At 49.8% G+C, this 27940-nt stretch overlaps 1 protein-coding gene across 2 annotated transcripts; it reads right to left on the bottom strand.

Moving 5' to 3' along the window:
* Positions 1-4771: 4771 nt before the first annotated feature.
* EDN3 (endothelin 3) lies at positions 4772-27940 on the bottom strand. Of its 2 annotated transcripts, none has more exons than XM_008526001.2 (5): positions 27226-27940; positions 26301-26589; positions 9603-9764; positions 8445-8536; positions 4772-6360 (listed from the first exon to the last, which is right to left on the bottom strand). In XM_008526001.2, exons 1-5 carry the CDS (start codon positions 27275-27277, stop codon positions 6356-6358), a joined length of 600 nt encoding a protein of 199 aa, XP_008524223.1. In that variant the 5' UTR covers positions 27278-27940; the 3' UTR covers positions 4772-6355. The 2 variants fall into 2 exon arrangements, with proteins under 2 accessions (XP_008524223.1, XP_008524222.1); XM_008526000.2 differs by having other exon boundaries at positions 8445-8522.

The following is a 27940-nucleotide window of genomic DNA, read 5'->3' as shown; positions in this document are numbered from 1 at the left end:
GGCACTTTCCTGAGTTCTATGAGTCATTCTAGTGAAGTATCAAACCTTATGGCAGGCAAGGATTGTGGGAATCTCCAAATAGTAGTCAGTCGGGCAGAAGTGTGGGTCGCCTGAGGACTCCACTTGGACTCGTGTCTGAAGTGGGGGCAGTCTTGTGCGACTGAGCCCCTAAATTGTGGGATCTGATGCTAACTCCAGGTAGATATTTCAAAACTGAATCGAATTGCTGGACACCCAGCTGGTGTTGTAGAATTGAAGAGTTGGTGTGGAAAAATGACACATATGTGGTGTCAGGAAAAAAACTACACGTTTGGTGTAAAAGTGGTATCAGAAAAAGTCACACAGCATAGTATGCTCACTTCTGCTTGAGAAGGTGGAGAGAAGCAAGACTCTGTGTCTGTATTTGCCCATATTTTCACAATGAAACAGTGGAAGGGTAGACCAGAAAGTAATAAAAATGATTACCTAGAGCAGGTTGGGCAGAGACGGGGAAGGGGGCAAGACTTCTCGCTACATGACTTTTGGTAGGTTTAATTTTTGAATCACATAAGACTATCACTTGTTAAATGATTTAATTTTTAAAATCTTCATAAAATTATTATGAGCCTTAATTCCTCACTGTGTCTTGTCAGTAGCTAATTATATACCAGTACAAGTGAGCACTATGCATATAGGTGAGGACTAATTACCAGGTTTGTGACTACGGGCTAGTAAACTCCCCGGGTCTCAGTTTTCCTGATAATCTGAAAGACCAGAACAATGATAGTACCTGTATCATGGAATTATATTGAAGATTTGAAAAGATGGCTTATATTTTGAACAAATGGAAGAACTTAGTGTGTGTTTTGGATCCCTCATGGTACCTTGCACCAAAGAAACATCTGTGGATTGTCTCATGGTCAGGAATAAAGCTTTATGGGAAAACTTGCTGCTTGAATAACCTAAAATAGTCTCCTAATGACAGGCCTGGAGTTTCAATACTAAACTCAGATTCAAATTAAGAAAGAAAGAAAAAAAGAACATATATTACGTAGGCCAGGGAGAAATGGAGAAAATATGTACTTTAAATGAAGTTCAGTTAATAGGCACTCCAGAGAGACCAGGAAATGGCAGAGTAGCTGTGTTGGGGGAGAGAGCTAAAAGTTCCTCCAAATTTTTTTTAGACTGAAAAGTCATACCATGTGCTCACTGGTATAAACTGGAGGGAAAAAAAAAATCTCACCTAGACACTTGCTACTGAAACTGCAGAGCATCAAGAATAAAAAGAAAATCCTAAAGCCACCAGAGAGAAAAGATGAATTACCTAGGCAGAAAGATCAGTGGGTCTTAGAGAAGATTTCTAACCAGCAAAAACTGATGTCTGGAGAGAATGAAACAACATCCTCAAATAATTGAGGGACTACAGCTGTCATCCTAAAATTCTATCCCCAGCTAAACTATCACGTATAAATTTCAAAATACAGACATTTTCAGATGGACAAAGACATGGAGAATGTATTACTGATGAAGATCTCTGTAGCAGGGGTTGGCAAGCTGCAGCCCACTGGCTGAATCTTGCCCACTGACTGTTTTGACAAATAGAGTTTTATTGGAATATGGCCACACCTGTTCATGTATGTGTTATCTACGGTTGCCTCCCAGTCACAGGAGCAGAGTAGCTGCAACAGACACCATATGGCCCACAAGAACAAAAATTATTACTCTCTGGTCCTTTACAGAAAAATTTTGCTGAACTGTGCTCTATAGGACTCAATATTTACATGTGTATTTATTCGTTCAACATACATTTGATAAACATCCACAGTGTGTGTGCCAGACCTAACACACATGAGATGAAAACGTTCAGGTTCCTGGCCCTGGCAGGTAAGAAAATTGTAATGGCTCTACTACATGGCCTCCCTTCTTTCTGAGATGGTACTAGGGAGCAAGGTCTGGAGGCATGATCTAGGGGTGTGTCCGAAAACAGCAAAACCAAAACCTATCTCAACACAGACGAGTCAGCCCCAGCTTTGATTCTCATCTGTTTCATACAGGGAGCTGGTTCAGACCCTGCCCGTTTCAGGCATGCCAAGATGGTTCAAGGGTCAAAGAGCTGGCTGCAGCTCCTTGTGTCATGAACATGGTCATGAATTCCTCCTGGCTCTCACTCTCCATCCACATCTGCTCCCTCCCACTGCACCCTGACCCACAGCTGACATTCCTTGGCCTTCCCTGAGCACAGCACCCCACTGCGGCCTTCTCCAAGCTTTTGCTCAGGCTCTGTCCCTTCCCTGGATACCCTTCCTCCATTGCTTGGCTAGGCTTGCCTTATTCTTACTCATCTACTCCAACAAGTTTTCCCCCACCCACGGTCTGGGTCAATACCCCACCTCTTCCTCTCATTATATGTTGCATAATAAACATCTATTGAGTGCCTTCTGTTGCAGGGCAGTGTGCTAGATGCTTATCTTATCTCTGTGTCCAGATGGGTTTTCTCTCTACCTCTACCCCCTGTCTGGGGCTGGTATATATCTGATGCCAGGAGAGCCAATGGGGACACTTGCTACTCGATTCACAGTGGAGGAAGAGGTGGAGACCCTCTCATGTGAATACCTCTGATGAGATGAACAAAATGGAAGCCCATGAGAAGGGGCTGATGTTCCCACACATGGTGCAAGCGCCTCTTGCACACGGTGTTGGAAGCTGGAAGCCAGATGTGACTCTGGTGGTACTTGCCAATCATGCAGACAAACAGGAATTGACACAAGGTAGCATCATGATGGAGGTCGGTTCAAACAGCAATGGAAGAGAAAGGAAAGAAGGAGAGGTGACAAGTTCACGTTCGTTGGAAGCCCTCCCCTCTCCCACGGGACTCATTCTCTCTGACATGAACTCCTAACACCTCTGCCTCTTCCGTTTATCACTCCCCGTCTTGTCATTTACTCAGTACATCGTTATGGAATGCTGGAAGGATTGATGAGACACGCCTGGCAGAAGGGGGGCTGCATTCATTCATTCTGGCCTTTGACAGTTACTAATTCCTACAATTTTCCTGCACTGAATACCACTCAGATCTCACCAATTCTAAGCATATCTGCCAGCAAAGAAAAAAGAAATCGCATATTCAGTGACTGAAGATCCCCAGTGGATTCATAATGGTCTGAATAACAGGTAGCTTGATTTGCTTAAGCTTTGAAATACTTAAGAATTCATATAAAAGAATTTTGAGATTTATAAAGTACACGTCTTCCGGGGGGGAAATTGACTATCCTGACAATTTCTATAAATCAAATTCTGTTACTTTGAAGAACATTCTAAATTCAAAGATGTGCTTCCATGAGAAACTTTTCGTAAAAATAGGAGCTGGTGAATAGTTCGGGGCAAACTTTGAAGACTTGAAGCCTGTATCTTATGCCTTGTATGAGTTTAGTATTAAAAAATGCTTTCTACATACATGTCTCTTTCAATGTGACCTCTTGATAAAGCTATGAGGTAGGCAGGGTCAGTATTATCACACCTAATCTATAAGTGAGGAAACTGAGGCTCTGTTTAAGGCCTCACCAATTTGGAGGCAAAGCCAGGTCCCCAGATTCAACCCCTTCTGCTGGGCTTCACAGGCGCGCAACCTGGGCGGGTGACGGGGCCCCACACTCAGAAGGGCCCTGTGCTTGGTTTAACGCTCTGCTGTTGCCACCTGCATTTGATTTTTGCACCGGGCCCTGCAGATCCTGCCTGTAGCTGCTCCTGCACGTCACTCCGTGGACTCCTCTTCTATTCCTCTACCCAGATCCCAGAAATGCCCACCACGTCTGGGTCTCAACTGCTCCCAGCTCCTAGAACTCCTCGGCCCTCTTCCTCTTTCCCTCCTTCCCTCTGGGTCTGCAGCATCTAAAGGGGCTGCCGGATTCCAGTTCCTGTTATCGCCTTCCAGAACACTGACAGCTCCTTGCGTGCTGCCTCACATCCTGCAGAGTAAATCAGCACCCAACTCTATCAGCTCATCAAAAGCAAAATTCTCTAAAGTGAGTTTAACTAAAACAAGAGGCTCTTGGGTTTTCTCAGATTAGCTGTGATCAAACCCTCTCAGAAGATTGGATTTCTCTTTGCTCTTTAGCTGGGTCTCTTTGTCCAATTCCCTGCCTCTGATGGTGTCCAATTCTTGACTCAAAAGAAAGAAAGAGAGAGAAAGAAAAAAAAAGAAAGAAGGAAGGAGGGGGAGAGAAAGGGAGGGGAGAAAATGAAGAAAATCCAACTCCTTCCCTACACTCCCAACCCCACAGATGCCTTATGAGTCCTAAAAGCTTCAAAAACTTGCAATGAATAAAGAAGGTCAAATGAAATGTGGTCAATTCTGGCTACTAATTCTCAAGAACCATGAGCAGCAAAGCAAATAAAACCGCTATTCGAAAGGCTGATGTGGTCAACTGCTGGCTGCTGGCTCTGAACTGCTCTCCCTGGAGTCCTGGCGCAGCTCCTCCACGGCCCACAGGGTCAGGAGAGAAAGCTCTGCAGACCATGAAGGCGAACGGGATGGAACCAGGGGAAGGAGCCTGCTCTCCCCAGATGCCTCCCTTCCCAACTGCCTGGAACGCTGCATCTTTCTCGGACGGTCCCCAAACCCCACTCTTTCCTTACTATTCAAGCAGCCCCTTGCTTGCCTCGCTCCATTATTGACTTTAGATGAATTCTGCTTCCCGAACTGTAACTCCCTTCTGTCCTCTCCAGAGGTCCGCGAACAGCTGATGTGTAACCACGCACATAACACCAGCGAGAAAAACCCACGAATCAGAGCAAACTTTTAGATTTTTTTATTATGCATTTGACAGTATTTTCTGAATGTTAGCACAGTGAATGAATTTTTCTCCGAGATATCATCTTGCCACAGAGCCAAACCGTGCACAGGCGTTTTAAAAATGTAATTGAAGCTCTAAGGAATATGAGTTTGGATTCAGAACACAATTTAAAATCTATCTATCTATCTATATATATGCAGTGGTTTACTTTTAACAGATCCGCATAAAGAAGCTGAAGTAGAGAATAGTTTCACAATAAATAATTGCTTCTCTAAACTGTACACAATCCTGCTAGCAAATCGGCCCCCTCCATTTCCCCGAGACAGATATTCACTTGGATACCTGCAATAACTTACAAACGACTCGGAGAGAATCGAACATCTGGTCAAGGCCAACGCTCTGTCAGGCACCATCCTCAGTGTCTCCACATCGGGCCCTTGGCGCACTCTGTGTTGGGGGAGGTGGGCGGCCTCTCCCTGTAGGTGACTTCACACACTGAATCACTTTCTCAGACACTCAGAGTCATCGCAGCCCGGCGGTGAGAGCGCAGGGCAAAGAGTGTGAACTGCCAGGCACTACAGTTCCTGGTTGTTGGCAATTATATAGATAAATAGGAATTTATATAATTTACAAACAGTTGGTGCTCGAGGCTTATTTTGAAGCCATTTCCCAAAGATCTACATTTATTCATGAAAGCAAGTATTCACTCTAATAGCCTTCAGCCGGACGCCTTTACAAAGGCATCCTGGGAACAAGGCCCATTGTGCATTAGCCTGACTGTCTGCAAAGGGCACTGAAAGTCAGTCAACTGAGCAAAAGCAGGCTCTCTGCTGTGTGTCCCCGGGGCTCAAACCCGCAGATATTAAGTTTCTCCTTTTCTTGTCACAAATATCCAGGCTTCTTTTTTCTTTTTGAGAGACATTCTTTTGGTGGCTACCAAGCACAGCTGAAAATTTCTGTGTAAATCCTATAAGCTTCAAACTCATCAGCTCCTGTGCAGCTATGATCCGAGACTAAAGCTGACGCCTGGTGGCCCCCTGGCTCCCCGGTGCCTGCTCTAAGTGGGGACACGACTGCACACTCCTGCTGCGCGTTGCATCTATTACAAGATGGGCATGTCTTTACATTTGCAAGAGTTAGCTTGGCGTCCATTTAGTCTCCAAGAGAAATCAAGTCGAGAGCCAGCAAGTGGCTTTCCAACGAGCCATCCTTCTCCAAAAATAATTTCCTGCATGAAACCAGAGCCATAGGTGTCAGGCCCCAGGGCACATCTGGGATCATTTTACCGATTAGAGAAACCGGGCCATTTGGACGGGGGCATTCTCTCTCGAGGTGGGGTGCATTGTTAAGTGAGGACCCTCTGAATGGGTTTTCTCCCCCAGGCAAAACTCATTCCTCGTCCTCCAAGAGGTGGAAAGGCGACCCCCGTAGGAGCAGTAATGGAGGCCTTTCTAACACAGGAGGCCGTCCTCCCCAGGGGCTTCTGAAAGAGTGAGCAGAGTGGCGGCCCGGGCGGGGAGGTCACTGCGGGGCGAGCCCTGGACGGCGGGTCTAGAGCCTACGGGCTCTGTCTGTGCTTGACTTCAACCTATCTTGGAGAAAGGGGGCAAAAGAAAAAAAGAGGTGTGTTATGAAAGAAGAGCTCTTTCCTGGCTAGTAAAGGGGACCTCACCCCGCCTCGTCTCTGGCTCCTTCCCTGTTTCAACCTGAACCTGCTTGCCAGTGCTTCTAGGCAATTTCAGAGCCTGCCATCCAGCCCGAAAGGTGTGAATATAATAACCCCAAGGATGTGGCCAACGGAGCTCTCCCGCAGCCTGCTCCCATCTTTGATTATCACAAGCTCAGGACGGCCGCAGCTTCTGCTCTGAGAAGGGGAATCCAGGAATTACCACCTGGAGTCTTGCAAGAAAGTAGGGGCCCGTGACTTAAAAGAAAAGACTTTGTGGGGCAGCGGTTAAGTTCGCACGTTCGGATCCCGGGTGTGGACATGGCACCGCTTGGCAAGCCATGCTGTGGCAGGAGTCCCACGTATCAAGCAGAGGAAGATGGGCACGGATGTTAGCTCAGGGCCAGTCTTCCTCAGGAAAAGGAGGAGGATTGGCAGCAGATGTTAGCTCAGGGCTAATCTTCCTCCGAAAAAAAAAAAAAAGACTTTTTCTTCCCAAGTAAAGCTTCTTACAGGGGCTTTTCACGAACCATAAACACCTGGAAGAACCACCTTTCCAGGCCCCAGTGAGACAGCTGTGCTTCTAGTCTCATCTTCTGAACATCCAATGGAACAATAATAATGACAACAGCTAAAGCCTGGTCATGCTTTCTCTGCGCAGGGCTCTCTTGCCTTCCCTAAACATGCCCAGCACATTGCCACCTCAGGGCCTTTGTACATACTGTCCCCCTGCCTGAAATCCCCTTCTCTCCCTTATCCCTCTGGCTCACCGCTCACCTCCTTCAGGTCTTTATGCCAATGCCACCTGGTCAGTGAGACAACCCCTGTCCACCCAATCCCAAATCGCAACCACCCCCAAAACTTCCTGTCCTCGTCCTGCTCTCCTGTCCCTCACACGTCTTGCCCTGTGTTTTATGTATTTGTTTGCTGTCAGTCCCCACTGTTTACGCTCCCGAGGACAGACCCTTTGCCTGGTTGCCTGCGGTGTCCCCAACATCTAGAACAGTGTCTGGCATGTCACAGGGGCTCGACAAATCTTTGCTGAGTGAACGTGTGAGTGAATGAATAAATGATGCAGTGGGTGGATGCTTTAATCCCATCCTTTCCTCACTGAGAGGAGGTGAGGAAGAGAGAGGAGCAAGAATGAGGAGGGAATGTGGGGGCCGACGGGGCCTGATTGCTGCCCTCCTGGGCTCTCTGCCCCTCCCCCTCCCCCTCCATTGTCATTACGGAGGCTGACGTGTCCCTCTCTGGACAACTAGAAGCCATCTGCCACCAATCTGGAAAGTCTCCTGTATAGCGAGCACGGTCTGCTCTCCCCTCGATCACTTCCTGTGGGAACCCAAGCCCCCTCCAGGCTATTATTGTGAACAGAAATTACCATCCCATCACCGACGTGTAAGGGAGTCATTAATAACGATTTCTGATTGATAGAACGACAAATAAACCCAGTTTGGCTGCAGGAAATCCTCAGGATCTCTAATACATAAAAGACAAGCAGGTTAAAAAAAAAATAATAAAATGAATTGGGGTACTCGGGGGGCCTGCTGCCAAGCTGCTGTAATTCACCTCTGTCCAGAATCACTGTTGAAAAGAAGAAATTATATATATACATATTTTTTGTAAAGACCACATGTTGCTTTGAGAGCAGAGGAAAAACATGGGCCAGGGTAGGCGAGCCTGAGGTGGGGTCCCAAGAAGCACTGGCTGGCTAGCTTTGTCCAGGCCGGGTGGAATCCAGGGCTGGACGTCACTGCTCTAAGGCCGCAAGGGGTGGAGGGGTCAGCTCCCAAGATATACAGCGGGCTGGCCGGGGAAGGGCAGTGCCAGCGGCTGTCCACAGCTTCAGCCTGCTCTGCCCCAGAGGCGATCTCCCACAGCACCGTTAACCGTAGATACAGCACCCCGTGCGTGGTGGCGTGCCCACTGGCTGCCCTCTCACACGAGACACCGCCCACACACATCCGCCACGCCTCTGAAGGTGAGGCCTCGGAAAGCAGCTTCACCTTCTCGGATGCCGGTCTCCGTCGGCACCGCTGGCCCGCTCTTCTTCTTTGTCAGGTTTTTCTGCTGCCATTGAATTCCTGTGGGGAGAGAGCTGGTTTGAATGAATCAACCTGCATTTCCATGTGGCTGATTTTTCAGTGTCAAATTATGACTTCCTCTTCCCCACCAACGAGCACATTAGCGAATTCCCCAAGGACCAAGTCTCACGCACGGTTTCTGAGGGCTGAGCACACGGTGGGTGGATTTCTACCAAAGTACAGCGTTGACTCATTCCTCAGTTATTCATCGGATGTTAAGGAGCCAAGAAGAAAAATGCGGATGGCACTGGGGTTTCAAGACAGCAGATCCTGAGTCCCTGATGACTATGGCACCTGCTGTGTTGAGAGCCCACCCTCCACCTGCGTTTCTTTTGCACTTACGCGGAAGCACCTGAAGGTCCCATGCCACCGACGCAGGCGCTTGGAAGGGGTTTTAAAGGGCAGCTCTGCCCAGCTGGGTTGATGAGGCATTTACAAGATTAACTGTGAAGTGAAAACCAACTTAAACCTGGGGTCTGCTCATTTATTCAGGTCCACACTGATTCACAAGCTTCTCTCCAGCAGCTGGAGTATACCACAAGGTCTCAAACTCAGGCTCCTCCGCGGGCCACAAAGTAAGATGATGAGTAACACAAGTGAACGGAAACAATGTCCCCCTCAAACCTGAGTGGCCCTACTTGATTCCAGCCTATACCGGCCATGAGGGAATTTGGAGTCAGATGGTCTCATTTGCCGTTTTCAAAGAAGCTAAAAATAGGCACTTGGTAGGGGGTGGGGAATTCTTCAATTTTTAAATGTTGGCAACTTACTCAGATTTTGGCAAAGTGCTGTGCGGCCCAGGAGAAATACGTCTGGAGACCAGACACAGGCGTGCCCACATCATGGGCTTTGTTCTGAAAGGCAGCAAGGGAACGGGATGCTCCCTCCCGCCCTCCTGGAGCCGAGGGCCCGCATCTCCTCTGCACGCAGCCCCCACCGTGCCCGGCCCGCAGGACCACAGCACTCAGGACACCGCCGCGCCCTCCTGCACCGCACTGGGCAGTCAGACTCTCCCGGCCCTGCCTTGCCCGGGGGCAAGTGATATCTGGAAATGAGTGAACTCTCGAGAGGGTGTTGTACCTGCCGACAGCTCGGGTTTGGGTGCAGAAGTGCACACAGGCCCTGTCATCAGTCTCCGCGCAAGCGCAGCGTAGCGTCCACTTCGAGGGCTGCGGGCTCTGCAGAAAGGGTCCCGCGGACCTCCTGCTCCGGGAGTTGGACAGTCCATAGGGCACAGTCTGTCTGCAAAGGACAGAGCAAGGTCAGGGCCACATCTAGAGGAGCACACCCTGGCCTCCCTGCTTGTGGGGTGCCTGCAGGTGTGGGGCTGGCGAGGGGGTGGGAGAAAGTAGACCCGGGAGTGAGTGACGCAGGCACAGCGGGTCCCAGGAATTGGCGTCCACACCCTCTCCCTGAGGTTTGCGTCTTAGGAAGCCTCTGGAGTGAATCCTTCACCCTCCTGTTTCCCCACACCCCAGAAAGTGCACGGGGGCCGAGGGGATGGAAAGATGGGGAGGACCTGGGGGAGATGGACGAGGAAATTCTGTGTTGTCCCAGCAGCCAGCCCCCTTGGGGAGGGAAGCAAGCAGACGCCTCGCGCGTGCACATGCGTACTTTCCGTCTTTTCAAGACGGAACCTCGACAAGCACGCCCACCGTCTTGGGTCCCTCCAGGGCTTCTCTTCCTGTACTCAAACTCCTGACACGGACATTCTGGTTGACCTGATACCAGTCCCAGTCTTCGTCCTTGAGCTGATGCCCGGGGCTGGTCATCAATACAAATAAAACGCCTTCCTAACTCGGCCACCCAAGGCCAGCCCTGGCACCCACCTTGCTTGGCACCAAATGTCCTCTGTGTGCGCATCAGCCTTGCAGTCTGCGCTAATAGGATTAAGACAAATGCAATTACTGCCACAGAGACGCATCCTGGCCTTGGAACATCACTGCCTTGAAGAGACAAACATCAGAGGAAGCTTTGGTGGCCTGTGAGGTACAGGCGAGAACAGCACTAGCCTTGGGAAAAATCTTATTACAGAGGAAAAAAAGCCCGAAACTATACCAATGTCGTTTATGGCTGGAGTCGGGAGGAGAGTGATGGTGTCATCTGGAACAGTAAACATTTAAATCTGTTTCTTATACTCGTGTGCAGTCAGACCACCACCCTCCAGAGAAGGGACAAGACTACCAGGCAGTTCACTGGGAAAAAGTTGAAAGCACATGCTTGGTACTACTGAACAGGCTTTGGGGGACAAATCACTAATAACTAGAGAAAAATGATGTGGCCAGAAGTTACTTTTCCAATAAGTCTTGGCTTTCCTGCCAGGCCTCGAGATTACCCACCTCGGTTTCTGTGAGCCCCAGAGAGTATCACCAATCATCACCTCAGGGGAGGTTCTGACACCCTCTCTGCATTTTCAAAATAAATGAAATTGAATTTACTTTAATTTGAAACACACGCCATAGAGGGTAAGAGGGAGTGTCCCACGGTGACCTGATGCTTGGAAGGGACCTCCTCCCTGCTGGGCTGGAGACCAGAGCTCGGCAATCTAACCACCCCTCTCCTCTCTGTCTTGTTCTCTTCTCCTCGCTACTTCCCACTCCAGGTCGCTGAGAAACTGAGCCGTGGGGGATGGATGGAGGCGGGCCCAGTGCTGAGCAGCCTCTGCTCCCAAAACGGAGACAGTGAGCAGCGGCCAGTCCCGTTCGGAGCTGAACCTCTGCTGAAACCCCCTTTTTCCTCAGGAAGGGGACATGGTGGGCAGGGGGGTGGCACAACAAGGCAGACATTGTTGTGAGGCCAGATTTGGCTAAAGGTCTATTTTTCCAATAATAGGACCACATTAAATCTCGAAATGTTGACATTAAACCCAGTCCCCCATTTCTTGGTGAAAATTACACACAAGGAGGAACAACACTCCCATTTTTCCATCAACAGCAAGACCTGCAATTTTGAAATTGCTGTCAGCTGATTACGCTTTTGCACGCGCAGAGCTGCTCACCTTCAGTGAAAACACTCGAAAGTGTTTAACACAAGGAAACCGGGCAACTTGGTATTTGTTAGTGGAGCAATGCTGAGCACTGTCCCAGCAGCCAAGTGCAAAGAGCCAGTGTGCCAACGAGCCCCTGCAATTCCCAAAGCACGTTTACAGAGGGGCACAGCCCTTCCCCTCCCCCAGCAGAGCTGAGGCAGGAAGCCCGGAGGTGTCCCATCATGTGTGCGCTCTACTGGCTGACCTAGGGAGTGGGGGGCATGACAGAAGTGAGGAACCAGAGGACTTGAGAGACGGTCCAGACCACAGGAGGGCTCGCCCCGACAAGAGGTCCAGTTCCAATGGAAGCCCACCTCCCATAGACAGAAAATTTAAAGGTTTTAAATCAACCTGATAGGCTCTTAAATAAGACAGTTCTACCCTCCTACCTGAGCAAATATGGCTTCAAAACACCTTGGAAGTTCCGGCTTGAATTTGGGATTCTGGGCCTCCTTGGACTTCTGTATTGGAACATGGCAGCCCAAGGAGATTCGGTACCTTCTCTTCTTTTCTGCCCCATCCCACACCAAGGGGGCCTCATCCACTGCCATGGGGAGGCCCTCCCAAGCTCTATCTGCCCCCATCCTCCAAGCAGCCACCCCTTTGGCCACCCCGCAGGTAGGGAGATGTGCCTGGAGCCCTGTTCCATCCCCGGCTGTCAGACCCTGGACGATACCTGCACAGGTGCTGGAAGTGGGCTTGGGGACATTTGGGTAAGGAATTCAGGATCCTGAATACCTGGAGACAGTCTAGAAGAAGGGGTATATAGCTTTCAGTCCCATAGACTCCCTGCAGTGGGGAAGGAGACGTGGCCAGAGAGGGTCACAGGAGCCCTTGACCTTCAGGGCCCAGGGCAGGCTCTTTCTTGTCCAGGCTAAGAGTGGATCACCGCTCCTCACAAGCAGAAGGCAGGTCTTCTACTTTTTTTGCACCTGCCACGGACCCAGCATGAGGCTGAGCAAATGAAGACTGTTAACTGAGCAGCTGGTAGTTAATCATGAGATAATTTCGTGTGGCAAGACTGGATTCTTTCCAACCTAAAAAGTTCAATAACCACAAAAATCATGACAAAGAACTCCAACATTTGCCAAGCATCCACTGTGTATACACTTAGTATTATTCTGAGAGGGATTGGGATACAGAAAGGCATATGCATGTCTGTGCCTCCAGCAGTTCACATGCTACTGGGGTGTGAAAACAGGTACAGGAAAGACTACAAGCCAATATATAGAGGTATGTGCAAGGTACACAGCACGCAGAGAAAGACTGCCAGGTAGTGCCATTATGATGTCGTAAAGCACTTACACGATGATCACTCTGCCCTCTTGACAGCTTCCTGATCTACAAAAGGGCTGTCAACAGATTAAATGACACCCTGCACTGCATGAAAAACACTTAGCAAAGAGCTGGCAGTGAATTAACGTTAGCTGCTCTTGTTGCTGATTTGGTCTTGAAATTTGAGAGAGTTGTATCAGGCAGAAAAGTCCCATCTACCAGGTCTGCATTTGAGATGTGTGACTAAGTAATAAAGAGGAGTAATAAGGAACCAGAGTGCCACACGGCACAGCAGTGCTACTCTTTGCCCCACCTCCTTTGGGTCGATCAGTCATTCAACACTGCTTGTCTAATAAGCACTTGTATTTCCGTTGTCTTGAAGTCCTTTGTCATTTGCTGTTTCTTGAACAGTGAATTGGAATGACTTAATGGTGGAACCACGTGAATGAAGTTAAATTGGCCCAGAACCTTTAACCAGCACTCTCTGACCAATTGCTTTAGCCTACCGTTCTACAGAAGGGTTTGGAGAATTCTTCGTACAAGTGGGCAGCTCTTCCATGGTTAATGTCGTGGTTATAACACAGAGTTCCAAACAAAAGAGAAGCAGATGAGAAGATCAGTTCAACTGCTCTTAGAGAAAACAGAATACCCCTCCAGCATACTTACATATGCAATGTCTAGTGTTGTGTGTCTTTGTGTAATAAATTGTCCCTCAATGTATGTGTTCAGAACATTCATTATGTATTACACCAAACCCTTATGAGTGACGGTGATGTCAGAGGCTTATTTATCACAGTGTTCCTTATTTACCACTTTTCCCCAAATGTCACATATAAATGTTACTAAATATTAACCTTCCAAATCTCCCATCTTCATTCTTCATCTGCAGCTTCACACTGAGAGCACTTGATTTCTCTCTACAAAAAGATTTAAGTAAGGAAAGCTGACTTCTTTTTTTAAGATTCTGTTTTTAAGTTCAGCATAGGCTTTTCATAAATGAACGAACCATCTCCACCTTTCTGAGCAGGACACCTGCTTCTACACCTGAAGTTTAAAAGAGGGATACAGATATTTACAAAGGCCCGCCAAAAGCAGCGAAAGGAACTTCCCTGGCCAAATCCTACATTCTCGGGAAAGTTTACCAAACTGTCATTCCCTGAAAAACCCAGTTTCCATTTTTCCCCCATTAAACAGCATTCACCAAACACTTGCTGAGTGTTTCTCGATGTGCAGGCACTGGACTAGATTCTGGGAGGAAATCCATGAACCAGACCGACAAGGGGCCCCGTACACAAAGTTTTAACCTGGTACAGAGGTCAGCCAACTTGGCATTTCGTGGGCTTCATTCCCATCAACAGGCGGTTTTTTTAATCTGAAATTTTCACACAAACATCCCATTTCCAGCTTCTCTCAAACAACCGGAAGTTATGCTAACACCAACCCCACACTCCAACATGGCAGCAATTGTCTGGAGCTGAGGAATCAAGTCAGAGACTGGGCACAAGCGCTCCATTTTGCCCCAGTCTACACCACTCCCAAAAAGTTGTACACCTGTTCTTCTTTGCTCACTTTTGCTACCTGTCAGGCCCTCACTGACAGCTGAGTTTACAACCACTGGTCCAGTGGCTTGTGCCATAAAGCAAGGCCAGACAGGCCATAAGACACAGTGACAAAATTAGTACTTAATACTATTTTTATAAAGGTAGCTGTTTTCAAATTTTAAAAAGCCCAAGTTCTGACTGTCTCCCCAACAAACAGAACATTCCTGCTTCACAGTCAGAATGCCAAGTTGGTGATCTGTCTTCCTTCAGTTCACATTTTTCCTTCCGTAATGGGAAAGCAAAGGCAACACTGCCTTTGGGCCCAGGGGACATATTGTACAGAAGGCATGACTCTGCTGACCTGTCCTGCAGCCGAGAGGAGGAGAAACAACTGTTTCCCACCGGCAGACAGGCAGGAGGCAGCCCCCAGCTGCCAGGCACCAGTGGTCATCAGATACCACCTCCAACCGTTCCCGGGACAAACAACCTCGAGACTCTAACATGCTTTCTAACTACGGCTCAATTTCAGATTTTATTAGATTCCTTCCTTAGAAGGCACCACTCACTCGCTCTCCCCAGCGTAGAAATAGCTTCTTGGGTGAGGAAGAAAGCGTGGCTCACCTTCATCCACTATCTTTGTAACCTTAATCAAAAAGAATTGCCAGCTAAGAACTTTGTTCTAACAGTAAGACAGGATGAAGTAAGTACAGGAAGTGGCTGACTATTCAAAGGCTTATAAAAGCATCCATTCACTTCAACAAACATCCAGTGGACCCCCCGCTGTGCACAAAGGCACAGAGGCAAAGGGGAACACAAGCTCAGAGACATGAGTACCCCTCTCAGAGCACTTAAAAGCCCAGAATTCTCTAGAGCCTGGGGCCAACGATGGTTGTTTTTGTCTCCTGGAATCCAAGTTCTTACCTTTCCCAGGGGGAATTATCCTTCCTTCCTTGTGAGGTCTCGGTGAGCTTGTCAATCAGCATGCCTCACCTTCCTCACGTGACCCAGGGTGGGTCAATTGGGCTCTCTCTCCCAAGACAACCCACGGAAACAACTCCAGATCAGAAAATACCATGGAGCTGCTGGGGCCGGCCCCATGGCCCAGTGGTTAAGTTGGCGCGCTCTGCTTCGGCAGCCCAGGGTTTCGCTGGTTTAGATCCTGGGCACAGACATGGCACCACTCATCATGCCATGCTGAGGCAGCATCCCACATAGCACAACTAGAAGGGCCTACAACCAGAATATACAACTATGTAGTGGGGGACTTTGGGGAGAAGAAGAAGAAGAAGAAAAATAAGATTGGCAACAGATGTTGGCTCAGGTGCCAATCTTTAAAAAAAAAAGGTGGGGGGGAGGAAAATATTATGGAGCTGCTATTTGCCAGGTGGGTCCACCCTGTTCGATCGTGCCCTGGGACCCTCAGTCCTATCCTGATACCTCTCCTTTCTGAGCCTGGGCTTCTTCCTACTCCCAGTCTGTGGGCTACCCCATGTCCTTCCAACAAACTTCTTTGATGCTGTGTTAGCTAGACTAGGTTTCTGTTGCTTGCAACCAGTGACCTCTAGCAGACCCTGAGAACTCATTTCTTGAGACTACTGCAACCATGATCTCTTGGGTTTAATAGAAAGACCCGGAGTCTCTCCAGTTGCCAGGGACAAGTAGAGATTTTCTTCATTGCAACAAAACACAAAATAGTGCACTGAGAATCAGGACAAAACCCAGCAAACTAAGCTGGCTGGAGTCCTTTCTTCTCAGGTGTGCCCACTGTGAAATGTTTGATTTGGAGCATACTGCCCTTTGGGCAAGTGGAAGCAAGCGTATCACTCCAAGATGCCCAGACCCCAGCCTCCAGACACTTGGTTAACCATCTAAGAAGTCTTATTCTCAAGCAAACTTATTCCTTGTCCATTTATCAAATGCTTGTGAAAGTCTGCTGTGGGCCCAGCCTCATGCCAGACAATTATAGGGTACACTTCTAACCTCCAGCAAAGAAAGACAGGCCAGGAAATACAGCTCCTCAGTGACCTCATTATACAAGCAGAAAACATACACACACTTTCTGGTTCTAAAGAATATCACACAAACTTTACACTCACAAACAACATAAAGTGACCATAAAACTGGCAATTTGTAGCTTTACTTCTGCTGCAGAAAATCCTTGCATCTTTAAGTCAGAAGACCCCAAGATTGCTCATCCAACCACCTACCAATGTGGAAAGTCCTCCTTACACAGCCCTCGGAAACAGCCAATGATCCCAGTGTATTTGAAAATGTCAGAAGAATGAGCAATGGGCTGCAGGTTGGTGGGTCACTTTTTTTTTTTTTTAATTTTATTTTTTCCTTTTTCTGCCCAAAGTCCCCCGGTACATAGTTGTATATTTTTAGTTGTGGGTCCTTCTAGTTGTGGCATGTGGGACGCTGCCTCAGCATGGCCTGATGAGCGGTGCCATGTCCGTGCCCAGGATCCAAACCAGTGAAACCCTGGGCCACGGAAGCGGAGCACATGAACTTAACCACCCGGCCACGGGGCCAGCCCCGGTGGTTTACTTTTTTAAAAGACATCCCTTCCCCTCCCCACCCCCAAAATTCAACTTTTGGGTTTATTCAGGACTTGGCTGTGTGGAAGTTTTACTAGAATCATATACATTTTCAAAGAGAATGTTGAGCACTGATCCCCACCAATGAGACCCAAGAACAGGGGTCATTTCCTCACCTATGCTGCAGGTGTGGCTTCCTTCCTGTCCCCAAGGGTCAGCAACTATTGGACTTCGTCCAGCTGGAATCACTGATCATTTCTGCCTCATTCACCTCTGCACCCAGGGTACCCAAGGCACTGTCTGGCTCAGAATGGGTGCTCAATAATGCCTCACTATCTTAATAATAAATATCTAAGTGAATGAAGGAAGGAATGAAGTGCAAATTAGCCATTACTTCTAGGCCACGCCCAATCTCCCAAACATTTAGAATTCTTGGCTGATTGACTGGATTTCTGCTATTGCTGTCCTCAATAGCAGAACCATCCTGGAGGGTTTCCCTTGAGAGAATACGGTCTCCAGAGTACTTGAAGTGGAGGAACTGTGTCTTGATAACTACTCCGACAGGTCACAGCAGAACCATGATGGAGAAACCAGGCGGCACAGATGCGTGAGGCATCGGGGTGAACCAGTGGCTTCCCTAGGCTGGCAGACCCAGGTTTCTCGTCCAAGTGGAAGCCACGCTGGCTGAGTCCCCAGCTGAGCACCCTCCCTCTGGGCTTGAGAAATGAGAGGGCTGGATCTCCGGAAAGGTCTGTCCAGCTCCAAATTCCACCTAGAGATTCTCAGACTCCCTCACTGTCACTCGACTGTCTCCAAACAGCACAACTGCTGGAGAAGGCCCTAGCCCTTCACTGCAGCAATCAAACCACAGCCAAATATGGGTGGCCTGCCCTGCCCAAGCCACGAGGTTCCTGGACCCACCAAATGTATTTAGAAAGCTTTGGCCTAAACTCTTGACACTCTTCCACGCCCTATTACCATATAACTGAGCTTAAAAATAACCCCAAAGCCAGAGACTATCATCCTATCAGCTCACTGGAACACAGGCATGTTCTTCCCTAACACAGGCACACACGCACGGAAGATAGCTAGAAGGAGCACAAGGTCAAAGGAAAGGAGAACAACAGAAAAACGCTTCTGCGTTTGTTGCATAGGCTGAGATCTTCAAGACTTAGAGCTCAAAAAAGTTAGGGAAACAAACACCTCCGATATATGGGGAAGGAATCCATCCACGGAATCCTACAGATTAGCTGGTCTCCCCTCCATCTGGTACAGCCCAAATGTGTCCATATGAGTTAAGCTAGAGTTTCTCTCCCCCACCCCCAGTGACCCTGATGAATTCCAGGTCGAATGTAGGCATGGAAATCCACGGCTGTCTGGCACGGCCTCATTATAACTTTATGCAAAGCTGCAGACAGATGTGGCTCAAAATAGTTCCCAGCAGTGGAAACAGAAGGGGTAAAACAAGGAGTAGGTATTTTTTTAAGGATGGGGGTATTTGCAGAGGGATTAAAAAAAAAATAAAGACTTCATCATGCGTCCCTTTAAATAATCCAGAGAAAGCAAGAGAAGACACCCTTGCGAATTCTTAGGAGAATTCACCATAAGGATGGAAAATCCTACTGAACAAAAGTCTACTTGCCATTGCAATGATATAAAGACACTTTCATTTTCCTCCTAATCTTATCGCTCATGTATTTGCGTCATGTCCTTTTGGGAGCTCTGATTGACCGAGGACTTACCTCAAACTAAGAAGTCTTGAGTCCCAATAGAAATACAGACTTTATCCCCCAACGAGAACCCAGGGCCAGGATTCGGGTAAGGCAGGGAGGCAAGTCGGGCAAGCACAGGGTCAGATTCTGCCTTTATTAAAAATGTTGATATTTTGTTAATCATGAAATTCTTGCAATAATTTTGATTTTTGAAAATATGGCATTAACTTTTCTTTATCTTTGCTACCGACTTTTTGGTGCCTCCTTCAAGTCTGCCCTGAGGAAGCACGTCACTTGCCTCACCCCATTCTCAGCCCCGCAAGAAACCCACGGAGATCAGATTTATAAAAATCCAGGAAAGATACGTACACCTCTGCTTTCTTGCTGGCTTGCTTCTGACTTTTGGTAGAGCTGTTTTACGCTCCCCAAGTTGTGGGTGAAACTGTCTGCCCATGGGTCATTCATGCCATTGCTGAGAAAGAACCGTGGCATCTCAGCCACATCAGCCTCTGCGCCTTTCTCACGCACTCATGAAATGAATCTGTTTCCATTTTTTTAGATTATTGGGCTGGGGCACAGGGCTGCCTGGCTGCCCTGCTCTAGAGTTACTACTGTTTATTAAGACCTCCTGCTAAGTTGGCCCTGAGAAGGCCATAACAGAAGAGGAGGCCTGTGTCTCCAGGTCTTTGAAAGTCACCAAGTTCTCCAAAAGCTCTCGGCTCCTAAGACTCCAAGCTGGGGCAGAGGAGAAAGGCAACTGGGTGCCCTGTCCTGCTTGTCCCAGGGAGACTTGCGGATGAGCAGTTTAGAAGCACCGCAAACTGTGTCTGGACACACAGCTCATCCACATTGTGGCCATTGTCTGGATTTATTTTCCTTCTAAGTCAAATTGGTTCCTATACCAAATAGAGGAAAAGTGTGTGGGTGGTATGTCCCATTTTAAGGAACTCTCTGTTACCATCCAACACATGACATGAAGCGAGCGTGGGTCATTTCCTTGTGGTAAACAGCTGATCCATTGGCTATGTGCTCAAAAGCTGAGTAGTGGTTCTACGGGGCTACCTGGAGCTATGAACGGGGGCCCCCCTCCAGGCCCCGTCAAACATGCTGAGATGCTGGGGATCCAGCTGGAGTTATAAAGCTGTGCCGAGTTCCAGCCATGGCTGTGGGGCCTCCGTGAGGAAAGCACTGTTTGCTTCCAGCTTCCTTTGTTTTAAATTCTTGCAAGAAACAAACCTCACCAGAGATGTCAGAGCCTTTCATCTGCCTTCAGATTTAAGGCCAAGTCCCCAGCTATAACATCCCTTTCATCTAGCAGAAATCCAAATTCTCTCTCCTGGGTCACATAGGGTCACAACCTCTTTGTCCCAAGTTTTTTGCTGCAAATCCAACTGCTGCCTGGTCTCAAGCCGCTCTTATCGTGTGGGGATCGGCGGCAATTCAACTGAGCTGTCTCTGCTCCCAGATACCCCTCACCTCCTCACGCCCACGCTGGGGCAGAAAAGAGGGCTTTGGGTCTGAGTGAGCCCAACGGGAAGGTCACCTTGAGTGAGCCGACCTTCCTAATAAACTCAGACATTTAGCCTCAAGACCCTCAAACTTGAAAGGACCTATCAAGCTGCAAAAATGTTCTAAGAGAGGCTACTCGAACTCAGAACTGGGATCTAAACACGTCCTAGATTTCCAAGGAGGACACAGAAACGTTACATGGTGTCCATGATCAGTCAGAACCCTGAGCTCAAGATAATTTTTAGTCTGGTTGACACCATCTTCTCTTATGTGTCCTTGTTTATTTACCATTTTTCATAAACAGATGTCCACAGTATTTCCTGGGATTGCTTCCTGGTGACCCACCCTTTAGGTCCTGGGCAGCACTGGGTGAGATGGGAAATGAGGGTCTGAGGGTCCCAGGGCCCCTTGGGGTCCTCAATCTGCCAATCTCAAGGATTATTTTTACTCTGCTGGACTCACCGGGTAAGAACATAAGAATGCACACAGACCCTTTTCCAATATTTCACCATGAGGCCTTTAACAAAGAGGTTCTAAACAGATCACTCAACTTATTCTCAGTTGCCAGATCCTAGTCACCGCTCCTACCTCACCACTTAACAGGGAGCTCCAGGCCAGTGCCTGCAGAGAACACCGTGCCCCGTTCCTCAAACACTCCAATTATTTACAGAGCTGAGGGAGAAGAAGAGAGGGACTGAAAGGGTGGGACGAAATCTCCTCTAGCCTAGAACAACCTTTGGCCACCATCATCCTTATCAAGCCGCTTATCAGCAGCAGAGGCAGCCAGGCACACCTTTTCCCAGCGGCTGTAAACCTTATGCAAATCGAATACCAATAGACCGTCCACCAAGCACCATCAAGTACTGAAGGACTGTAGTATACCGAGGGTGCAGGTTTGCTCAGAGTTACTCCAGGAGGCTGGGCAAGACCAGGGTTTGGTGGTCCACGGAGGCCAGACTCAACAGTACTTGTGAAAAACGTTCTAACTCAATAGCATCCTCCAACCACAGAATGGGACACAGCAGACAGGACCACTGGCCTTGGCCCAAGAAGGATCAATGCAGGCCCAGAGGTTGCATAGTTATCTTTAGGGTCATTTCTTTGCAGTACTGAGTGTACACTAGAGTCCAGGCACTGTCCTGAGCGCGTCCCATGTGCTTTCTCATATCATCCTCACCCATCTGTACTCATAGGAGTCACAGTCAACGTCAGTGTTGACCGTCATCACCGTCACCTGCATCATAATGATTATCACACGGGCCAGAAACACTCTGTCCTTCTGCCTCAACAGCTGCATCTTCAGCAACAATACTCCCAGTCCTGGCTCACTGGTCAAGTGACTGTTATCGGGGTCCCTGAAAGCACAGCTGTCCCCACATCAGCAGGAGGCTGGGGTACCAGATCCATCCATTCACTGGGATGTTCTAAAATTTGGAATTTCCCTTCTTGGAAACGTGCTGACATGCTTTCCTGAACAACACAGAGGGCAAAAATGAATCTGTTAAATCGTTGCCTTTTTGTAGTACAATACGTTAAAATAAAAGTTAAATATCTTGTTAATTATTATTATTATTATTATTTACTCTACTTCGAGGAGGGAAAGAACCCAAAGCAAATGTCATTCCTGTTGGATTGAGATGCTTCAAGTGCTGGGGTGGCCAGGTTGGTTACCTTGTTAGGTCACCGTCTTAGAGTCAGATTGATGTCTGCACCTTGCATAGGGGGTGCAGAGAGAGGGTGGCACCACCCCCAGGCCACATGGCAAGTCAGAGCCAGGACACAGGGCAGAGCTCCTGGGTCTGGAGTCTTCCTGTGAGTAGAGATTGTAGCTCCCAGATTTTCCACCACAGTCATGATTTCAAACATCCTGCACTATGCTTTTCATAAACACACTCCTACTTGTCAGCCCATGTGTCTCAGATTTTCACTTGTAAAACACGGTCACCATCATAGCATCACAATGCCTCCCTCGTTATGTCCTTGGAGATAACAGATGGTAGGTTTCCTCAATTCTAGGGACCAAAGTGGGGAGAAACAAGGTGGAGCTCCTTGCTGGGTGTCCTGCAGCTCCATCAATCATTTGATGGACTGGCTTCACTCTCCAGCCAGGTGTGCAGTGGCAGGAACAGAAGGGCTGGCCGGCTCTGGGGTATAGTTAGAACTGACAGCGCTGTGATGGTTAATTCTACATGTCCGCTTGGCTAGGCCACGGTACCCAGATATTTGGTCAAATACCAGTTGAGATATTGCTGGGAAGGTATGTTTTGGATGTGAGTAACATTTAATCAGTAGACTTTGAATAAAGCAGATTACCCACCACAATGTGGGTGGTCATCATCTAATCAGCTGAAGGTCTTAACAGAAAAGACTGAGCTGCCCTAAAAAAGAAGGAGTTCTGCCTCCAGAATGCCTTAGGACTCAAGACTGCAACATCAACTCCTCTCTCTGTGTGTGTATTTGTATAGACATATACATCCTCACACAGACACATCCTGTTGGCTCTGTCTCTCTGGAGACCCTGATAAACACGATCCCCCACTACATCGTAGGATGCTTCTGTTTTACAAGTGTACTCATGGAGAACAGCCCCAAGTGTACAAATACACAAGCACAGGACCTACCTGTTCCTCCCTCTCCCCTTCTTATCTTATTCTTGGCAAATTTTCCATGACCATAAGATAGGATGTGTTTTCCTATGATTTGGAGTTTTGTTTTTGTTTTTGTTGGCAACGGTGGGGTTGTTTGGGGGAGGGTTGGCGGGTGAAGGCTTCCTAACCTGGCCAAGGAGAGTCACAAGAACCCCACAGTCCTGTGGACTAGCTGTGATGGCAGCTGCCTCTGCAGGGGAAGAAGTGTAGATGCGCAAGGACACACCCGGCTCCTCTTTGGGGCTATGGACATTCCGGAGGTTATGATGGAAGTTACGGGCAACATCTCCAGAAAAAGCCACACTCCCACACACGTCTGCAGGGATGCGCAGCCTCTGGGGAGCATCGCGCACCCTGGAACAAGAAGCCTCAGTTGTGGGAGAAAGCATTGTAGACTAGAAGCTCAGTGACAGCAAAGACGAGGAACAATCACCAGGCAGCAGGACTTAAGCAACAGTCACCAGGAGACCAGCCACGTCTACTACCGCTGGGTGCTGGCAGAAAGGGCTGACCAACTCAGCTCCAGAAGAGCTAAGTGTGTAGAAGAATGTGGAAGAACCAGAGAACCCCAGATCGTGTACCTGGAAGACACTTCAGGGAGTGACTGGTCTCCTGAGCCTTAACCAGACGTTCACTTTCCAGATGAGATGCAGAATGGGTCTCACGGGAATTCCCTACATTCCTCCTGCAGCATTTTAGGTCCTTAAATGTAGTATAAGGACCATACGCATAGAGTGCCTGCAACCTTGAAAACGTCCTTCCAAGACAGAGTAGGATGGTTGAGTCTATCTCTGTGCAACTGGAGGGGCAGTAGGAGGAAAGACACCAAAAGCTGAAAGTCACCCCGAGTTCAAGACTTTCAAGTAAGGCATAAGGATCAAGACTCCAAGATCCCAGAGCAGCCAGCGGCAGGCACGGGTTGAAAATCACACCCTGAAGAAGATGCAAGAGACCAGGAGAGTCTGCTGAAGGAGTGAGGTTGACAGCTAGAGGGGGAGAAGGAGACCCTCAAGAGGTGGATCTGTGCCAGGAGAGGGCAGACAGGACCTGGAAAAGGCCTCGTCGCACGCCACCGTCGCCCCTCTCCCTCAATTCGGTAATTGTTCTGATTCTTTCATTTCTCTAAAGGTCCATTATCTCAAGCCCATTTTCTCACATTGCTATCTTGTCCAAGATGTTTTAAAGATAGCAAATGGACCTGTCTGTCTACATATCAACAGAGAGTTTTAGGAAGGAAGGAAGAAAGGAAAGAAGGAGGGACAGAGGGAGGAAAGAAGGAAAGGAAGAAAGAGAAGGACCATCCAGAAAAGTGTTCCTTATAAAAGTTACTTTGCTTGTCTAACTTCAGAACACTCGTCTGGCTATTGTCATTTTTGTTTCCCACGTAGCTCGAGGGACTCCCAAACACCATCTTTAATCCTTCTTTCCTAGTGTTTAAAACGAATCAGGGCCAGGGAGGCGGGGAAGAGGTAAATCACCCAGGAGGGAGCGTGAGCAAGCCGGCTGGCCTGGAACAAGCCAGAGCCAGGCTCCATCCGTATCTTCATACGCGACAACCCGAAATCAGGAGAAATGACTTCAGACGGGTCGCAGGGGGTTCCCCTGGTCCCTCGGATGGTTCCTCTGAGCCAGTGCTCAGGGCTTGGCAACAGGCAGAGAAGGGAGGTGGTCCCCAGATCCCCTCCTTCCCTCTCTCCATCTCTCAGCCCCAGGCCCCCTGCCCTGAATTCTGTTGGCTTTCCTCTTTCTCCTTCCAGAATCACAGATTGGGATCTAGCCAAGGCAAGACTCAGGGCCGCTGTTGACAGCCCTGGGTCCTGCTTCTGTGAAGCTAATTTGGTCAGATCACGATGCCAGGAGGATAAGAATCAGAAAGAACAAGTGTCAGGGTGATGGGGCTGTAAGAAAAGGTGACCCTGATCACTGTCAGAGAAGAGAAGGCGATCAATGGCAGCCCTGCCCAGGGGCCCTCCCCCAACACACACCACTTTTATCTTCCCCAGAAAGGACAGCGGGAGGAGAACAGGGAGGGCAGCCCATTCTCCCTACTGTGGGCTGACGGAGCATCGAGGAGCCCGACCAGACACAGGCCAGCGGGCAAATTCCGCCATCAGGATCAGCTGCATAATTTGTGGAGCCCAGGATAAAAATCCCAATGCGGAGCCTCTGCTTCATAAAGGGTTAGGAATTTCAGGACAGTGACCCCAGAACGTTAAACAGAGCGTGGTCCTTCTGAGCCCCAGAAATCCAGCCTGCTCGGTGAAGCCGGCCCTGTCTGCCATGCAAAGGGCGTGCCTTTCCAGATCTATCCCTCGTGTAGTTAGAAGTTGTGCCACCTGCTTTGAAGGACATCCGACCTCTCAGGTTTACCCTGCTTTGCACTTCACTCTCGAGGTGTCCGTGAAACAAGGTGGGTAAGTGAGCCCATTGAAGCCGCCACCCAGAGAGCTGAGAGGTTAATGGGCTTGGGGATGAAGGAAACCATGAGGGACATGATTGAAGGTGGCTCTAAACACAGCAGCAAAGTCACCTTTCTAGGCCAAGGATTTCCGTTCGCAAGCAGCTCCCCGGTAAGAATCTCTAGCCGGGTCCAAGTAGGAGACCCAAGCGATCCCAAGAACATGTAGGGAATGGAGCGTAGACACATTTGGTCCAAGTCCAGACTTTAGAGATCTGGAAGGCACAGCCCAGAAGGCTATTTGCAGGATGAGGTTTCTGCAGAAGGGGTTCCCCACTGCTGAGTAAGAGAACAGGGAAGCCGTCAGCTCCTCCCCATGGCAGAGCACTCTCCCATGGCCTCCGAGAGGGCCGACCTTACAGCAAGGCAGAGCCAGGACTAACCAGGGGGTACCGCCTCAGTCCCACAGGAAGAGAGTTCTTAAGGACCGGAGCGGAGAAGGAGAGGCCACCTGTGGCTGTGGCAATGGACCACAGCGGGCAACGGAAGCCAGCCCATGGGAGGACCGGTCAGCAGTCCTCTCCTGGGAGGAAAGAAGCCTGATTGGCGCCCGTGGAGTCTCACCCTGACTGGGCAGGTTCCACCAGGTCCTGCCAAGTCTGCCCCTGTGTTCCCTGGAGAGCAGGCTGCTTTCAAGGAAATGAAAACTCCTTGAAGCCTGGCAGGGTCAGGAGAGGGGACAGGCCCACTTAGCCCCTGGGGCAGGAGATAACTTTCGGGGCTTCCTCTGTCTCAGGAAAGAGGCTCAGAGGGACTAGTTCTCAGGTGTCTAATTGCTCTGGCCAGCTAGTTTCACTGGGAGGGAGGGCTACCCCTTCCACCGAATCAGAAACTCTGGGATTGGGTTTCTCCTGGGCCAGACGCTTAAAGGGGATGGGGGTCACATCCTTGACCTGCAGACTGGACCTGAGCTGGCAGGAGACCCCAGCAAGAGCTGAAGGCTATACCAGGGCAGGCTCCAGGCTGACCAGGCTGGGGCAGGACCAGGTCCTCTGGAGTATGAAGATGTGGCCTGGCCCAGGAGGGAGCCCAGCCTCTCAGTCATGTCCCCCACCCCCAGGCAGACTCACTCAGGGGTGTTGATCCAGATGATGTCCAGGTGGCAGTAGTAGACGCACTCCTTGTCCTTGTAGGTGAAGCATGTGCAGCGTTTGGCTCGGCGGGACACAGGGCCCCCCTGGACCTCCTGTTCCCCAAACAGAGCTGGTCCTGGCTCCTGCACAAGGGTTCTGGGACTTGGACGCCACACTGCCATCATGGCCACAGTCTCCTCAACGTCCCCCTCAGATCTGTCTGCTGGGGGGCCCAGGGGTGCGCCACTCCTGCCAGCGTCCCCAGGCTGGGGGTGAGGCACCAATCCTGCAGGAGGCAGATTGAGGAGCCCCTGAGCTCTTGAGCATGCAGGCCTCCTACACCCACTATTCCCAAAAACCTGGGGAGGGGGCAGCCAAACTTTCTGCAAAGGTTGCAAGCTGGTTGCACTTTCTGTAAAGTCTCCAAGCTATGCCAAGGGCTCTGAAAAGTCTGTAAAGCTATGTGCACAGTTTCTGAAAAGTTTGCAAGTTATATGCATACTTGGCGAAAAGCTTGCAAGCTATTTTCACTTTCTGCGAAGTCTGCAAGCTATTTGCACCCGTTGAAAACTTGCAGCATTTTGCACACTTTCTGCAAACTTTGCAATCATTTTGCAGTTTCTGAATAGTTTGCAAACTTTTTGAAAAGTTCCCAGCTTCATGAATAATTGACCAAGTCGGCCTGGGGCCACAGGGTCTCCAGCCTGCGTGGACTGCAACCTCCAGGGGGCACGGGGTAGTCTGCGCGCTCACTTCTGACCCACCCCCCCCCACCCCCCCCAGCCTACTCCAGGCGCCTCTAGGGGTAGCTAGCCCAGGCAAGAGACTGTTCCCCGCAATGCACACCTTCTCCGCGCCCCCCATCCGAGGGTCCTTTTGTGTGCGCTCGCGCCAGGAGAGGCGCGCCGCCCCTCCCGCTTACCTGCGGCGGAGGTCACTGTGAGCCCGAAAAGGAACCACAGCCCCAGCTCCATGAACCCCGATCAGGCGCGGAAGCACCGGGTCAGGAGGACGGGCGCCTGTGGCCGCGAAAGGGCGCTCGGGGCGGGCAAGCTGGCCTCGTCTCCAGCTGTGGGGGTTCGAGGCCGGCCGCTGGCTCGCTGTGTTCCGGACTCCGGCCAGGAGTTGGCCGCGGCGATCACAAACTTCACAGCGCGCTGCCCATCCCTGCGCAGGGCAGGCCGGCTGTGGGCTCGGGCTTTTCTGGCTCCTGCACCACCCCCCTCGCCTCCCCGCCCCCCGGAGGGGCTGGAGCTGCCGCGCTGGGCCTTTGAACCCGGGGCGCACGGGGGTCGCCTCCCAGGCGCGGGGGGAGCCGGCCAGGAGCGCAGCGGCCCGTGGCGCACCCAGCACAGCGAGGGGCGGGGGCGGTGCGCCGGGCCGGGTGCGGTGGGGTGGAGTGGAGTGGGGTGGGGGCCGGGACAGCTGCCGGAAGGCAACGCGCGCGCACACACACACACTCACACATACACACGCGCACGCACGGGCTCACCCTCCCTGACCCCTGCAGCTCTGCTGTTCCAGAACCTGCGGCCCCCACCCCCAGAACAATAGGAGAAAGAAAAGGCTGCGTAGAAAGGCTATCTTTCATCTCGGGGTCTCAGGGAGAGCAGCATTTCTCAGTGTTCACTAATGAC

Source organism: Equus przewalskii, chromosome 21 (assembly GCF_037783145.1).
Source record: "Equus przewalskii isolate Varuska chromosome 21, EquPr2, whole genome shotgun sequence".
Lineage (NCBI taxonomy): Eukaryota > Metazoa > Chordata > Mammalia > Perissodactyla > Equidae > Equus > Equus przewalskii.
Note: the sequence above shows the minus strand (reverse complement) of the source record. Positions and strands in the feature narration are given on the sequence as shown.